Source organism: Cryptotermes secundus, unplaced genomic scaffold (genome assembly GCF_002891405.2).
Source record: "Cryptotermes secundus unplaced genomic scaffold, Csec_1.0 scaffold70, whole genome shotgun sequence".
Classification (NCBI taxonomy): Eukaryota; Metazoa; Arthropoda; class Insecta; order Blattodea; family Kalotermitidae; genus Cryptotermes; species Cryptotermes secundus.
The window spans coordinates 2,295,431-2,312,037 of record NW_019734964.1 but is presented as its reverse complement, the minus strand read 5'-3'; the positions used below and the strand labels follow the sequence as shown (position 1 = coordinate 2,312,037).

Sequence of the window (16,607 nt, the reverse complement as noted above, 5' to 3'; positions counted from 1 at the left end):
CCTTTACCACCCAGAATATTCCAGGTGCTCATTTCTATTAGTTCGGCCAATCCCAGGACCACAGTGTGACTGCAAGGATTAGGTTAACTAAAAAATCCAATGACATCTTTGGGAATTGAACCTGCGACTTTCCAGCTTGTAGCATAGTGTCTCAACCAACTATGCTATGGCACGCTCCATTCCTGTTTATGGTAGCCATTTAAATATGACTGTTGATATTTTCCTGGCACTTGTCCACATCAACATTATATTTGTACTCATATGCCAAAACATAAAAGTCCTGGTATCCACAATGCATTTGTAACTCAGTTCGTTTAGGAATTCAACATTCTCATATCCTCTATGGTGACAACTTGAAATATAAAGGTCAGGTTATTCAAAAGCAATCAGTCTATATCATTATTGCCACAATGATGTCATCTTGCTTCACAAGCCTGACACAATATTTGAATGCAAGAGGTTAGAAAGAAATATTTCACTTTATATATTACACATATTTGTAAACATACACAAAATAAAATTAAGTTCTCTTTAATTTATAACAAAATTCTTTGGAAATAAATTCCAGCATATGATACTGATGGGAGACAGAAGACTTATGTTAAGATGGGAAAACAATAATATAAAAACAATCACATTCCAACGTTAACGAGACACAGTATGAAAGCAGAAGTGAGTAGGTGTGCCTGTCTGCTTGACAGTATATTAAGATACACATTTCAAATTCAAGTTGCTAGGTCTGAATCCGGGTTGAACTGGATTTTCACACATCCACTGGAAAGGGCATAAAATGAACATGTAATGCAGAGATTGTGTTTGTCCATCCATCCATTAAACCCTATGTTTCATCTCCAAAACTACACAATTCATTTTGATTAAATTTGGCATTTGGAGGCATCTACACTAAAAACTGTTGATTAATTAAATTTTATTCATAGTGGTCTAATGACTAACACTACTTTGCATTATTCACACATAATGCTTCAATGATCATCTTCATAACATCTCTTCTCACACAAAACGAAAAACTTGTACATAATATAAAACATAAATCTCATTAAGATCCTTCTAGGTGTGCAGGATGCACATTTTAAGGTTCTTGACTTCTGATTATGTCTCCTACGTGTGAAGTATGCAAATTTTAAGATTCTCGGTATTTTAGGACTCTAGTTCTGTCTTCTGGGTGTGCAGTATGCACATTTTACAGGTCTTAGCCTTTTATAGCCCGTTCTGCCTTCTAGGTATGAAGTACATGAATTTTATAACCACTCATTCTGTCTCCCACGTGTGATGAAGTGTGCAAATGTTTGGATTCTTGGAATCTGTAATTCAAGGTATGTCTCCTACATCTACAATATGTGCACTGTAAGCATGCTGGCATTTTCTCTATCTCATTTTTCATTAAACTCTTTCAGGCTATGCTCATCTGACTTACATCAAGTAATGAAGAATGATGTTGAATGACATGGCAGAGAAATGTACTAAGTACAGATGTACAAAATGTATTACTTTTCTTAGACATGCCAACAGAATTGATATGACCACTCCTAAGCACAAAGGGGACAGATTTCTCTTTCATCTATTCATAGGTTCATTAAACTAGATTTTGTGATTTTTATCTTCCTTATTTTATTTAATGGAGCTATCTCAACTTCATTTATGTTAAATGGAAGGGCAAATGAATACTTCAGAAGGACATGAAAGAAAGCACACAAGGTCTATTCTGTGACACTGTTCCAGCATGTGCCAAAAAGATTGAAGAAACCTGCCAGAATTGAACCCTGGTTGTCCAAGCAGACCAACAACACACTACAACAGTCATCAGCTTCGTACTACACTGGAAATGACAGCAAATTCTATTAATGTGGAGAAAACATAAATGATGATCCAGTGAATCAGCCACAGCAGTTGTGGTCAAAACAATTTCAACAAAGTGCTAGACTGTTAAGAGATCACATGAGAGGTAAACCAGTCACAAACTCATCTCAAGTAAGCACACGTTTTACATCATGTTCTGCACTGTCCAGTGTTTCAGGTATATAGGAAATGCAAATTTTTGGAGTTTACTCATCTTCAGGAAACTGGTTGTCATGATAATGCCAGATTTTTTTAATTGTTTCTATGAGAGCAGCCAAATGAAAACAAGTCAGAAGCCAAAACATATTAAAGAACATTTCTCACCTCAAAAGTAATCTCCAAAACTGTTAACACATTTATCCCACTGGGAGATAAGACGGTCAATCCCATCCTTGAAAAAGCTTGTGGGCTGTCTACAGAACCACATCTTTACCCAGCCACACCCATCTTCGTCCAATGGAATCCGATGTCCACGAATCTCTCTCTTCGGGTCTCCAAAAATGTGAAAATCACATGGGGGGAGATCTGGGCTGTAGGGGGCATCCTGAAGCACTTCCCAACCAAATCTCTGTAGGGTATTCCTCACAGAGTTGGCAGTGTGGGGGCGCGCATTATCATGAGGAATAATAATGCCGTTCGATAGCATTCCAGGGCATTTTGACTTTATGGCACGTCTCACTTTCTGCAAAGTGTCTTCATAGCGCTGTGCACTGACTGTGGCCCCATGCTCAAGAAAATCAACAAGCAGAGGACCCTTGCAGTCGAAGAAGAACGTTGTCATCACTTTACCAGAACTTGTGTGTACAGGTCTGGATTTCTTCGGTGGGGGAGAATTCACGTGTTTCCACTGCTGGCTCTGCCGTTTGCTCTCAGGTTCAAAATGGTGGCACCAAGTTTCATCCCCAGTGGCAATACGGGACAGAAAAGCATACTCTTCCTCATGGTGTGATGCAGCCATTCTCTGAGTCTTCTGTTCCTCTGTAAGTTGATGTAGAACCAACTGTGCACAGATTTTGCGGTACAGCAGGTGTTTTGTCACAACGGCATGTAAGGAACCATGGCTTATTCCCATCAAAAGACTAATTTCTTCCACAGTGATCTGTCGGTTTGCCCATATATGACGATCCAACGCAGCAATAACATCAGGAGTGATGACACGATGAGCCTATCCTGGGCGAGCATCATCTTGCAGTGACACAAGTCCATCTCGGAATCTCTTATGCCACGCCACCACATGCAAAAGTGACATGCTGTGTTTGCCGTGAACAACAGATATGTGACGATGAATTTCTCATCCTGATGGCTACTGATCAGTAGCCATCACAAGGACCGTAACAGATCCAGCAACATCAGAGGACGCGGAAAAACAGCGAGACCTCCAAAAAGTGACAAGTGCAATTAATATAATAAAATTGAACTTTAATTCATGAACTTTTAACCAATAGTATAATTAAACTAGTTGAAGTGAACTTGACGCAGTGATGAGCGTAAGTAGGAAGTGACTGAATAACAAGTGAAAGTGAAAGCATAACTAGTGATCTGAATTGAAACTCAATTCACAAATTTTAAATTTTAACTTTTGACATTTATAATAACATTTTAACTTGTGTTTTGTGAGAGGAGCTTGATATATTATTGAGCGTGGGCCTGAATAAGATACAGGATCGAATAAGTGAGAAAACGAATGTGATTGTGTGTAATTATACAGCTGTGTTCGTACACCTGAGGATGACCTCTTGAGGTCGAAACATGTAGTGTAATAATAATAAAAATATGTTGTGTGGTCGGTAAAATTGACTCTAATATTGATTAAATACACAACAGGATGCAAGAAACAATTAAAGTTCCCCATCAGATGTTTGTACCATAAGCAAATTCCACTGTTACCAACTTGCACGCCGTGTGAGTTATGCATGGTGACCCATTTTCATTTGACTGCCCCTTATATTACCAAGATCAGTGACAATGATTGGGATGAAAGCCACAACTTTTATAAGCTCCTATCTTAACCATTAAATTACCAAAGTATTCTGTTTCTTATAATCATTTATTCATATCTGCTGCCATTATCATTACATAGCTTTTATTTTCACTGCATATCTATTTTATTTTTAATGCTCTTTAGAGTACCCCTTATGAGTTACCACTAAAACGTATCTGTTTAACCAGACAATATGGGATATAGACACTAGATGGTGACATATTAATCTGGTGATACATTTCACCTCAAAGCACAAAAAAACAGTACAAAAATGGCCTACCTGTATCTCCTATCAGGGTACTCCGTATCATAGTATTCGTACCGCTGCCCTGCCCGCTGGGTGCGTGCTGCTGTCCTCCCTTGTCCGACAGTGGTTCCAACAGCAGCTGCCACTGGTGCAACTGTACTGCAGTTTGCAGTCCGGCTGTACGATGCAGCTCGTGGGCGCTGCGGTGTTTCATATCTTGTGAATCGAGCACCTGGCACTACAACTGTTGTCTCAAACCTCCCCGCCTGTACCTCTCGGCTGCTGTGAACAAAATAAAAACAAATTTGACTGCATGTTTAGATTGGGAGTTTCTGGATTGTGTGTCACAACCCAGAAAATCACAATCTAAACTCTCATTGAGAAGAAAACTTAAAATCTCATACTACTTAAACTTTTATTTCACAAAGCTTTCTCCTTAATCAAGTGCGTATTTTTGTGAAAATCTTCTCTGACACTGTGTGGTAGCCTATACTTCTAGTACAACCAATATTTGCCATAATAAAAATTAACAGTAAAAAATTAAATTCTGTGCGAGGCAGTCCACCTACTTGCTATCATAGCGCTCCCATGGCCGTTCGCCACCGACAGCATGACCCTGTTTCTCTAAGTGTTCATAAAATGCTTCTTGGCACTCTCGAGAAGCAAAGTCAACCTGCAGCTTGCGACCGCGGAGCAGCACTCCCCTCATCTCACGCACTGCATTCTGGGCATAAGGGATCTGGTGAGAGGAATCATACAATATATTATGACTGCTGGAGCATGATCTTCACTCCTACCATGCTGCAGAAGAAAGTGGAAATAAAACACAAGGAATCTCCTTTTACTATTATTTAATTAAAAATTTACCATCATATACAGTTACATTTTTAGGTACCTTCTCTGTTAACCCTATGTCATACTCCCCTAATTCATGCCTCTCCATGGTTTGGTGTTCACATGCAGTTGTTGTATATCCTTGCAACTGAGTGGAGGCCAGTAGGACCATTTGGTCCTCGTCCACTCTGGGGAGAGGGCCAACTATATTCTTACTTAATTTAAAAAATTATGATAAGCAAGAATGTGGTAACACCATTTCATTGAATTGTTAATTTATTATTCTTGACCTCTCATCAATATTCATTTGCATTGTTTAGATAATTTAAAATTTAAAAAAGTCTGCACTGTCATCCGTCAGTCCAGATAACTTCTCTTGTGCCCTGCGTATGTACACATTTGTAAATGGTTATGAAGAGTAACACTGTTAGGAAGAAGGGCAGCACCATAGCTCGAGCGGTTAGTCGCTGGCTTCCCACCGTGGTGGCCCAGGTTCGATCCCGGGTCTGGTCAAGTGGGATTTGTAGTGGACAAAGTGGCACTGGGGTGGGTTTTCTCTGAGTACTTCAGTTTCCCCTGCCAATCTTCATTCCACCAAATTCTCCATCATCATAATCACCCAGGGCAGGTACAACAGGCAAATCAGTGGCCACCATGCTGAGTGGACCCAGCTGGACTCCACCCTTTCCCCCCCTAATTTGAAACATTATTAGGAATTAATGAGAAGGGATTCACATAATTAAATAGGATAACACAGTGCTTGTAAAGATGTTTCATCACCACAGTTAAGACTAAGCACCAGGAAAGCGGCCTCTGTAGTCTAGAGGTAACTATAAAGATATTTACATTCAAGACGTCTATATACTGGGCTATAATCCTGTGCAGTCCAGCGAAAGTCAATCAGCGTTTCGAGTAAACATACCATTTTCATCTTCAGGGATGAAGTGTAAGCCAAGCAAGAAATTTGCATGAAACTTGTCAGCAAGCAAAGCTTAACTTTCACTAGACTACATGGGATAGCACAGTCGGTATAGCTACTGGCGACAGGCTGGATGACCAAGGGGTTGGAGTTTGAATCCGGGTAGGGTCAAGAATCTTCTCCTCCATTGTGAGAACCTCAAACCCCAGTATTTAACAAGTATTTCCTGATTTATTTCAAATATCGGAATCATGGTTTTACTGATCATAACATACCTTGTATCTACAACACCAAAGTACATCATTTCTGTGGATATGACAGGCAATAAAAAGATACCCTGCGTGATAAATGGTAGCACACTCCAACATTGTTTGAAAACCTCTACAGTGTGGAACATACTGGGTTATTTCCACACTGGCAAATACACCATCATACTCTGAGTACCCCATGAGACAGTTCAGAGAAAAAAAAGCAGTGAAATTATAAACACGATGTATAGCTTTATCCTCGAAATTCTGTCTTAATCCATAACATTCCAAATATTCTAAAGACATGCACCACAGAGCCTGATTCAGGACATAAATATCTACCTGCTCAAAATAGATAAGAGCATGCCCTCTTTCACGATCAACGGTGACATGAGTGATGTTGCCAAACTGATTGAACTGAAGATTTAGGTACTTCTCTGACACTGTATCTGAAAAGAATTTAACACATGTAACTACCATGATATGTAAAGAAAATAATAATACGATGGGGTACCCAAAAGAAACCCAACTAATTTTTTTGTGGGCAGAGTTTTTGTAGTACCGCGTTTTGCCGCTATGAGCGCATAGAGCTAACATTCCTGAGTCGATAAGCCGACTACCGTTGCTTCAGAAGGTAAGGACTAGTTTCGGCAGGGTTTATAGTGACAACTGTTTTGTGTGATCGTCGTTTTTGCAATGGCTGATTTTCGTGAACAGCGTGCGGCGGTGAAATTCAGCTTTTTGCTTGGGAAAAGTGGAACAGAAACTCTTGAAATGTTAAAAACGGCGTACAAGGACGATGCTATGGGGAAAACTCAAGGGTTTGAGTGGTTTTCTCATTTCAAAAATGGTGAAATGTCAATTGATGACAAACCTCGTTCTGGTCGTCCTTCCACGGCCCGAACACATGAAAATGTTGAAAAAATTCGTGAAATCATCAAGGAACATCGACGACGGACCATTGAAGAAATTGTGGAGCTGTCGGGAGTGACTCGGAGCTCAGTTCAGCGAATTTTGACAGAAGATTTGGGAATGAAAAGGGTGGCTGCAAAATTTGTGCCACAACTGCTGACTGTTGAACAAAAACAAGGTCGCATGGAAGCATGCTCTGCTTTGAAAGAAGAGTCCCGAAATGATCAAAACTTTTTTTGTTTCCTCGAATGAAAAGAGACATGAAAGGAAAGCGTTTTGCTGATGTTGCTGAGGTGAAGGAAAAAATGACGGAGGCGCTGTCAAGCATCTCAAAAGATGAATTTAGACAATGTTTTGAAAAATGGAATAAAAGACTAGACAAGTGTATTAGTGTAAGTGGAGAGTACTTTGAAGGGGACTGAAGGTTTGTGCTTAAAATTTGAATAAATAAGTTTAAAAAAAAATAAGTTCGGTTTCTTTTGGGTACCCCCTCATACACTCAATAAAACACCATAAACATCATGACATAGAAATATACATCCTTAACCTATATTTTTTATCAATATCTACAAAATATAAAAAGTACAGCATGAAACACTAGGATTTGTATACAATATTTCAATTCCTATGCAGAAGAAACAGATAAAAATTGTTTCATAACTTAAATTTATCCATCTTCTATATTTAAAAAAAAAAAGGCTTCCCAAATGTGCCAAAAGGCAAAGAGAAATGGAGGAATGTCATACATGACAGCGTATGCATAAAATAGGAGACTGAACAAAAATTTCTAATATTAAAGCAACAGAAATATCTCTACAAGCCAAGCTGAAATTTATCATGGTACATGTTTCTCCAGTGATGACATTTACGTGCATAATTTACATCAGTCAATTCTCAATTCTCTACTAGTTTTGTAACAAACATATTGGTATGTCTCGTTCTTTCTAGCTCTTAACAAGAAATAATGACAATCAGTAGCTCAGACAAACCTGTTTGCCAAAGATAACAATTAAATTACCTTACAGAATGAGCAGTTATTAAGAATGTAGTGATTTATGAGACAAACAAACGAAATACAGTATACTTTGAATAAAAGAAGCCCTTGAATTTAAGACCCACCCAGTTTTTGAATGTCGGTTTTAGGAAAAACAAAATTAGAAAAGTGTACATTCCTTGAATTTAAGACACACCTCAATATTTCAATGAGAAAAAAATGCATAAAATGTGTGTCTTACATTTGAAGTAACATGATATATGAAACCACTGGTGCCAATTCAAAATGCTACCGAACCGACCATGAATGCCTTAAAGCTCGCCACAAATCAATGCCACATCAGTCTGCCTATAGCAAATATTTATATTATATATAGGTTTAAAAACTAGAAAGATTCCAACAAACATAAGCCATTTTAATACCTGCAATGCCATCCACCCAAACGCAATTAGTAGCCATGGACTTGCCAAAGCCAAGCTTGATGCGATTGTTGCCAAGATGTTCACCATCCATTGTCCGCATAGCTTTAACGACACTCGCTATGTCTGAATACTGGCAGAAGGCATAAGATGACACAACACCCTGTTTCTTGATGTCAATCTCCTGTAAAACCACAATTAACAGAGTTCCTGGTTATGCCTCAAATATGTAAGTCATTCAACACTGTAGACTAAGCATATGAAATGTCAATGGATTAGTTCCTGGTCCTCTCCAGGCTACTCATGTAACACCACACTTACAAGCACTGGTTCTCCCTGGCTAGATTTATGTGGTGTTTAAAAAGACCAGCAAAAGAAATTTCTCCTATCATCTATCAACAATCCAAAATTAGCTATGTAAGGATTTTCATACCTCAGCAGTCAAAAGAATTAACAATTTTTGGCTTTCCACTTCTTCACAAGCAAAAATTAAGTACTCAAAGCTTCTCACCTTTCAATAATCAACATTTAACCATTCATGGTTTTCATCTCTCAACAGTCAAAATGTAATTATTTTAATTTGGCTTTTAATTTATCAACAGTGAAGGTCTAGTGGTTAGCATACTAGCCCAGTATTCAAAAGGCCCAGTGTTATCTTAACTATCTTAAAATTAACAAAAAACCATCAGTATAATTAACAACTGAACTCCTGAAGACAAGAGCAGAACCAATTCCTGAAAAGTTGTGTATGTGAAATACACTTCGTTAAATATCCAACATTACACTTGTATAATGAATCAACCACTGTTCCAAACATTTACAGAATCTTTGCACTGACTAAAACAACTGTGCAACAAATAACAAAAAAAATTAGCCATCTTAACTTCAGTGAATGTAAGTAGTACTTTAAATACACATATGACTGGGATAGCTGAAGAACCGTCAGTTCTCAAATTAAGATATATATTATATAAAGGGAAGTATACAGAATCACACCACACAAAACATTCCTAACTTACGATGATTTCCCCGAACTGCTCAAAGTGCTTCCGAAGTTCCGATGGTGTAACATCTTTCTCCAAGTTGCCAATAAACAGAGTCCGTGTTGCCTTCGGATGAAACTCGTCCAATTCCGCTTCGTAAGGCCTAAAAAGTGAAACAAACAAAACATATTTATAAATTTATGCTTAAAAATATAAACATAATTCCAATAGAACAATACTTCAAGATCTCCGAAATTAAGAGAATGTTCTTTTCTAACATGCTCAGCCTTTCCCACTCCTTTTATTTCAAAATTCACTCCTACCAACTAAAAATTAATTTGCACAAAAATTAAAATAAAGAACTTCTTGGCAAAAAAAATGGTACATACCACCTGTTATTCCCATGTGTAAATTATTTTAAGATATGCCAAAGGACATAAAGAGCAAGATATACACAAGGGATCTAAGTCAAATGGCCAAACTTTAGGAAGACTTTAGAAGATAATCAGGAGAAGAAAATATAAATAAATTGTGTAAGAAAACTATAAAAATAGATGTGCATGTATGTAAGTTTTAAGAAAATAATATAACTGTTCATCCTTGTATACATTCAGATACTTTCAAAATTACATCATCCAGTTCACAGTGATGTCAAATGCGGTCCTTGATATTATGACACCTGAAAGGCAGAATAGCAGAGCCAGAAGAGGCTGCCATTGTTAAGCAATTGATCTGTAAACCTGCTCCAGCAGCAACAACAGATATGCAAGCAACAAGTGAAGTACCATTGGAAGCATTGCCTTCTGTGTCTTCTGAAGACTATATAACAAAGACCAAAATGGAGTCAACAGTTAGCAGTTAGTTGCAAGTCGGTCATCACACAGCAAGGATGTGAGCACTGAAGCACAGGAGTCTCCACTGTTAGCAGCTGTTACCAAGCAATGAGCGGTGAAGACACAACAAACAGGTAAGACTCAATGCGTGCTATTGTGATTCGGACATTGTGTAGATTTGTCAGAGTCAAAGTCATTTGTCAGTCATGTGTAGATTTGTGAAAGTGTTACAGTTACTTGTAGTTATGAGTTATGAGCATTCAATAAATCCAATTATTAATCCAGATCCCGTGCCTAGTCAATAACACGTGACAGTATTTTTATATGACGATGGAAAGCTGGAACAGTGGAGCTAGAGAAGATGTCCACTGCTAGGCAAAGACTCGGTAAACATGTACCAGCAGCAACAGATAACAAATGCAACAACAGAGAACCCTTTGAAACTGTTTACAATGCCGCCTGTGCCTAAGTTATATACACAGTTCTGAGAGAGAGAGAGAGAGAGAGATATGGGACATTGGCTCCACGTAACCTGAAACCAAGAATGACTATACTGGTGCAGACCAGCATAAATTTACTTAACCACATCAGTCCACTGGGAGTTGGCAGTCTGTGATTGGCAGTTGGTGGTCAGCCAGCCAAGAAGAAATAAAAGACAGAGGAGAAAAGAAGACCACAATTTGCCTGTGCAGCGCAAGCTACATGAGACTATCAATAATTGGGTGGAGGACATCCTGGCATCTGTGGCCTAACAGAGGCAGGGCCTCAGCGAGGAATTCAACACAAAGACTGATTCCAGGAAATCCTGTAACTCTGAAAGGGCAGTGAATCAGACAACTGACTGTTTATATTTTCTGTTCCAAACTATCTCCTCAAGAACCTCCAAACAGTTTGGCCATAAAGACTGAATTACTCTGTACAACACTTAGCATACAATACATGGTGGTAAATTCATGAAGTCAGCGGTGGATCTACACAAGAAATTACAATGTCAGAAGCTTTCTGACAAGAGGATGGAAATAGAACTGATAACAGGCTTTACAGTGAGGAGGCCAGATGTAGAAGCCAGTAGTCATGTAAAAGTGATAAGTAGAAATGTCCAGTATTTACTGAGCAAAAGATTTTAATAAACATGTACAAGCATTAAGTACTTTGTTACCTGAATTCATTGTCCTCCACATCATAGCCCTGGCAGGGTGCCACCTCAATCTTGCAACCAAAGAAGAGTTTGTTGTGCGACTCTTCAAGCGCCTTCTCCACATCATCTGCCTTCTTGAAGCAGACCAATGCATAGCGATCGCCTGCCTGCCCAACCACCTTCACACACGTTACCTTCCCATGCTTCTTGTACTCGTGGAACAACCCATCCTTCAGACTCGTATCTGAAACACAAGAATAGTTTCATCATTCAGACTCACATTTGAAACACAAGAACGCATCACACTTCAACTTCCGACTCAGAGGTGAAACTAAGCCTTAGGCTCATGTCTGAAACACAACAAATACCCTTAAACACTTGCATCTGAAATAAAAGATACACTCATCTCTCAGGCCTGTATCTGGAATAGTAAAGAAGTCATATTTAAGCTTGATACTCACATCTGCAATACAAGAAAACTCATTCTCCACACACAGACATAGATAGAAAAGTGTTTGTATGAATCATGTTACAACCATGCGCAGGAATATTTTGTTAAGTGAGTTCAAGATTTCATTTGTACTTCTAGAGCCCTATGTCTCCCACCTGGCCATCACCCAAACTCTTCTCTTTTACATAAAAAATGCAAAGGAACCTTTATCTCTCTTTAAGGACTAGTAAAGTTTAACTGACTTATTCCTAAAGAATTCATTGGCTTAATGGACTTACCACTGGAGCGAATAGGCAGATTACGGACACAGATTGCCAGAGGCCTTCGATCTTCACTCTGGACAGCTGGACTCACGTTGTTAGCATGCGGAGCACTCACCGCTGATTGCAGAGCCACCCCTCCCACGCGCCCACTCCTTGCTGCCCCAAGGTGACTACTGCTGAGGAATATAATTAGCAATGTGTATATAACATATGGCTACGTTTCTTATTTAACTAAATAAAGCAAACACAATTTCTACTATTAAATTAATAGAGAACTCGGTATTAAGACCAACATGGTAGACGTAAAAAAGTAAAGCTACCCCTGTAACAGACCGTGAAGGCCCATAGGGTTGTGAGATGCTGAGGGTCCCAAATTATCTAGACAATCGGCTCAAAGGTGGCGATAAGGTTGTCAGCCTTACGCGTCGGCCGTGCTTTACTCCCCAGGAAAATTATTTATTTAATTCCTGGTACTCATTTCTGTTAGAGGCTGAGTGAACCCCAGAGCCATAGTGCGGCTAGAAGGTTTAGATCAACTGAAAAAAATCCAATGACGTCATTGGGACTTTAACACGCAACCTTCCGGCTTGTAGCATAGTGCCTCAACCAACTACACTACCATGTGCCCCAATACCAATATGGTACACAATGATTCATACTTATCATGATATGTCCGTCAGTTCACGCTTTGTACACAGTGCATGGAGGATAAGACCTTTATTTTGAGCCTGAATGAAAAAGAAATACAATTTTGCAACACTTATTTAATATTGTCATACGTATTAATGACTGAAGACGCAGGTTTGGATCAGTGAGTCGATTGATTTGATAATCACTAGCCGTAACTACAAATAATTATAACAGTTCAAAGATTTCTGTAATTATAATATATAAACAAAGTCTTCTATACTATATGCTTACACTGGTCATTGTTATGTAACAGATCTAAACAATGGCTATTCCTCTGCAAAGTTTTCCCTCTCCATTTCCTATAAAACGGACTTTAACACATGAATTATAACTGTCACACTCCAAATATCGCTGCACTACAACACACATTAAGTCTTCACAGTCAGACTTCTAATTCTTCTTCGACTACGTACTTCCTGTGGCTATCTCCTACCAAGAACTGAACTGAACTTGCTTCTGAATTCACTCCTCTTATAAGCATTCTGCACAGATCCCATGGAAAATGAAGTCAGTATTGTTGATGACATCACCACATTGCACAGCACGGTCCGATATGCGTAAATGTGTTTACTGAGCCGTTGCTTAGAAACGGATTGCATAATTCCGGTGTTGTATAGTTGCTTAGCGCAGAGCACATAGGTTTCCCCTATATTGTTGCATTTGGGAACTGTTTACTGAGCCACTGCCTGCCAATGCTTTCATCAAATCTGTTAAGAGTGTCATATTTCTTTTCCAAGCTAATGAAAACATATAAAAGAATACATCAAACACACATGAACTAGAGCAACTGTAATAGGTTACCACACTAGCATCTGTTAATGCATAATTGTTGGGTAAAAGCTTATGTACAACATGTCTTATGACCTAAGACATAGCAAATATGTCAACTTGCAACAAAGTGGACATGTGTTTTTATTAAGAACACAAGAAACTTAAAAGTAAGTGTATGGGAATTACCAGACAATGTAACTTCTTAAACTGCTTTCTAAATGACTGTCAACTTTCTGCATCATATGATTAAAATTAAGGATTGCATTGTCTTCAAAACTTACTGCAAAGGCCTGTGATAACAAGTTAAGCAAAAATTATCATGACATGTGCCTCATAAATTTGTAAGAACTGAGATAAGCATAAAAGCTCAGAAATAAAATATTTTGCGCAGCTGTTCCGCCTTGCAATGCATACATGTTACATATACATAACAGCAAATATGACTCGATACAATAATGGAAAATTTCTGCATGAGAACACCTGATCTACTATATTTGCTTTCACAGTATCAGACTCCATTTCTGCCCTACACTTCTGATGCAATGAATGAACTGAGAGAGTTCGACAGTACAAAATGTGTGACAGTACCTGTGAGGGGAGCAGGACTTATCAGTTCCTGGTGACGATGTACCCGAGCTGCAACTGCTGGAACCTGATTGGCTAGAGCTGGAGCTGGAATGCGAACGGCTACGAGATCTGGACCGAGAGTGACTTGACCCTGAGTTGGAACCTGATTCACTCCCCGACCTGCTAAATATGACATCACATGGCAAGTCAGATACTGCCATGTATCTACAAACAACAAACAGTTTCACTGTTATACTGTTTTTCACCATGTGACAAAACCATACAAATGCTCCTTTAATATCTACTTAGAACATAATACACAGGATGTGCCAAGGGCATTCCACCTTTTCTTCAATACTGGCATCCACAATAACAAGAACTAATATCAAGACCTAGCGGCCTCCGTAGTCTAGGGGTAACGTTCCCACCTCATGACTCAAGGTACGTGGGTTCAAACCCAGCGGAGGTCGTGGAATTTTTAAGGGCGGAAAATTCAGGGAACAAGTCCTCCAGGAGGGACTTTAAGCCGTGGGTCCCATGTCATAGCTTTACGGCACATAAAAGAACCTCGTGTCCCAAGGGGACCTCTGAGCGAAATTCAGGGCATTTCCCGCCCAACAGTAGTCTCTAACACCTCTAGTAGATGGGGGAAGCATTGAGATACCGCTGAGCCAGTAGAGGCCAAACTTGCTGGCTGAGTCAGGACTGATGGCACGAACCAGTATCAGTAGGGAATAGAGACTGGTAGAATATCACAGGGGGACACACAATGGACCAATATCTGATCTAAGTGCATGGGGAAACCCACCCTCTCCAATAACAATAACAACAACAACAACAACAACAACAACGTCAAGACCTTCTATTTCTCTATGTAACTGCCAAACCAATGTCTTCATCTGTCCCAGTCCCACCATATGTTAAATTCCCATAGAGAATAAGCAGAAGCCCAGTGCTTCCATTCACCTGCATATATTTTGGTTTCAATCTCATTCCAAGGTCAAAAGTGCTTTTTCAATCATCCTTAGGCACAGAGATTTCAAGGCAGAAGGTCCAGATTGGATGGTACATGGGCAAAACATTCCCTGCAGTCTGTGGTGATGCTGATACAATTGTGGGATCATGGGTTCCCCTTCTTCACTTCTTAGTACCACAGGTGAAGAAAAATTTGCCTCTGTGCTTAATTAATTAAACACAATGCCATGAAGAAGTATGGGTGAGTGGATGTACAGATCCACATTTTCTTGACCTCAGCACTAGTTGGAGGTGAGTGGTCAGCTACACGCCCTCACCACTTTACTTACAGGGAAGGTGCAACCAGTAACCACTGGATGAGCCCCAGAACAAGTATGGAAGACATGGGAAAAACTTTTTGCCCCTACTGGGACTCAAACTCTGACCCCTCAATTGTCCAGCTGAAAACTTCTAACATGATGTTGATGATGTTATAACCAAGATCAGCCAGTGAGTGTGAACACTGAGCCCTAACTCTTCCTGCTGTCGAAGTGAACATGTTGAGTATCACATGGGTAAATGCCTCAAGTGCTCTGGTAACTATGTGGAGAAGTTGGGGATTTGTCCATTATTCCTTGTTCTGTTGGAGACTTCTGTAGGAGAAATACATGTGGGTAACACACCCTTAGATGTTACTTATTTAATGATATGACGAAAAGTGTTTATGATAAAATGAAGTTAGAAAAGAATGAGTTGACTGTGGAAATAGAAGCATTTATGTCAAGGGCACATTTGATTTGTGACTCTGAAGACTAAAGTAAATTTTCTTGAACAAAATTTCAAAAAAACATCCTCTATTTTATTCTCTTCCCAATGGATTCTGCAAACTCATATAAAATATAAGATACATCTATGAAAAGTAGTATCACAGGTGAAAAAAAAACTGAACATCCATGCAGAGTACTGGATTTTTTAATGTGTACACTGCGATTTTGAAGAGAAAAACTAGTCTCAAGCAAAGTATGTTTATGGTCCCATGATTAATATTGCAAATTTTTACAGTCCCAAGAACCAAACTTCCAATTTTAATGGTTTCAAGTATTCAACTTCAATCTCTATAGACCCATGAAAAAACTCCTAACAATCCTAAGAACCTCTTCTGCCTCTACAACTCTAAGCAGTGAACTTCGAGGTCTGTGGTACGAGGAACCTGGTTACAATTTTTGAGGGCCAAAAAAAGGCAGTCATGAATCTCTACGAAACTAATGACCCTACACAGTTTGCACATAAGGAATGAAACATGCTTGAAAGATGAAAAGCACATACAGTGTCTCAGTCAGAAAACTTTAAGGTAAGAAAACACTTGGAATACCTTGGCGTAGATGGGAGGAATTAGCAAAATGGATGTTAATGAAATTTGGTTAGAAGATGGCAACTGGATTCATTCGGTACAGGATCAGGACCAGTGTCAGGGTGTTATGAACCTCTGGGTTCCATTAAAGGTGGCGAATCCTCTTGGGCACTTGAGCCACTGTTCGCTTCTCAA

At 39.2% G+C, this 16,607-nt stretch overlaps 1 protein-coding gene across 5 annotated transcripts in view; it reads right to left on the bottom strand.

The window, feature by feature from the left end:
- The window catches only part of LOC111869039 (protein split ends), a 286,507-nt gene that overhangs the window by 32,215 nt on the left and 237,685 nt on the right, over window positions 1-16,607 (bottom strand). For 3 of the 5 annotated variants that reach the window (XM_033753266.1, XM_033753267.1, XM_033753269.1), the window contains exons 5-12: window positions 14,129-14,290; window positions 12,095-12,255; window positions 11,387-11,609; window positions 9,431-9,557; window positions 8,415-8,595; window positions 6,429-6,535; window positions 4,655-4,824; window positions 4,119-4,367 (exon numbers count right to left, since the gene is read on the bottom strand). In XM_033753266.1, the coding sequence (XP_033609157.1) occupies window positions 4,119-4,367; window positions 4,655-4,824; window positions 6,429-6,535; window positions 8,415-8,595; window positions 9,431-9,557; window positions 11,387-11,609; window positions 12,095-12,255; window positions 14,129-14,290 (1,380 nt within the window). The remainder of the gene's footprint in view (window positions 1-4,118; window positions 4,368-4,654; window positions 4,825-6,428; window positions 6,536-8,414; window positions 8,596-9,430; window positions 9,558-11,386; window positions 11,610-12,094; window positions 12,256-14,128; window positions 14,291-16,607) is intronic. The other 2 variants (XM_023860225.2, XM_023860226.2) reach the window with 2 other exon arrangements.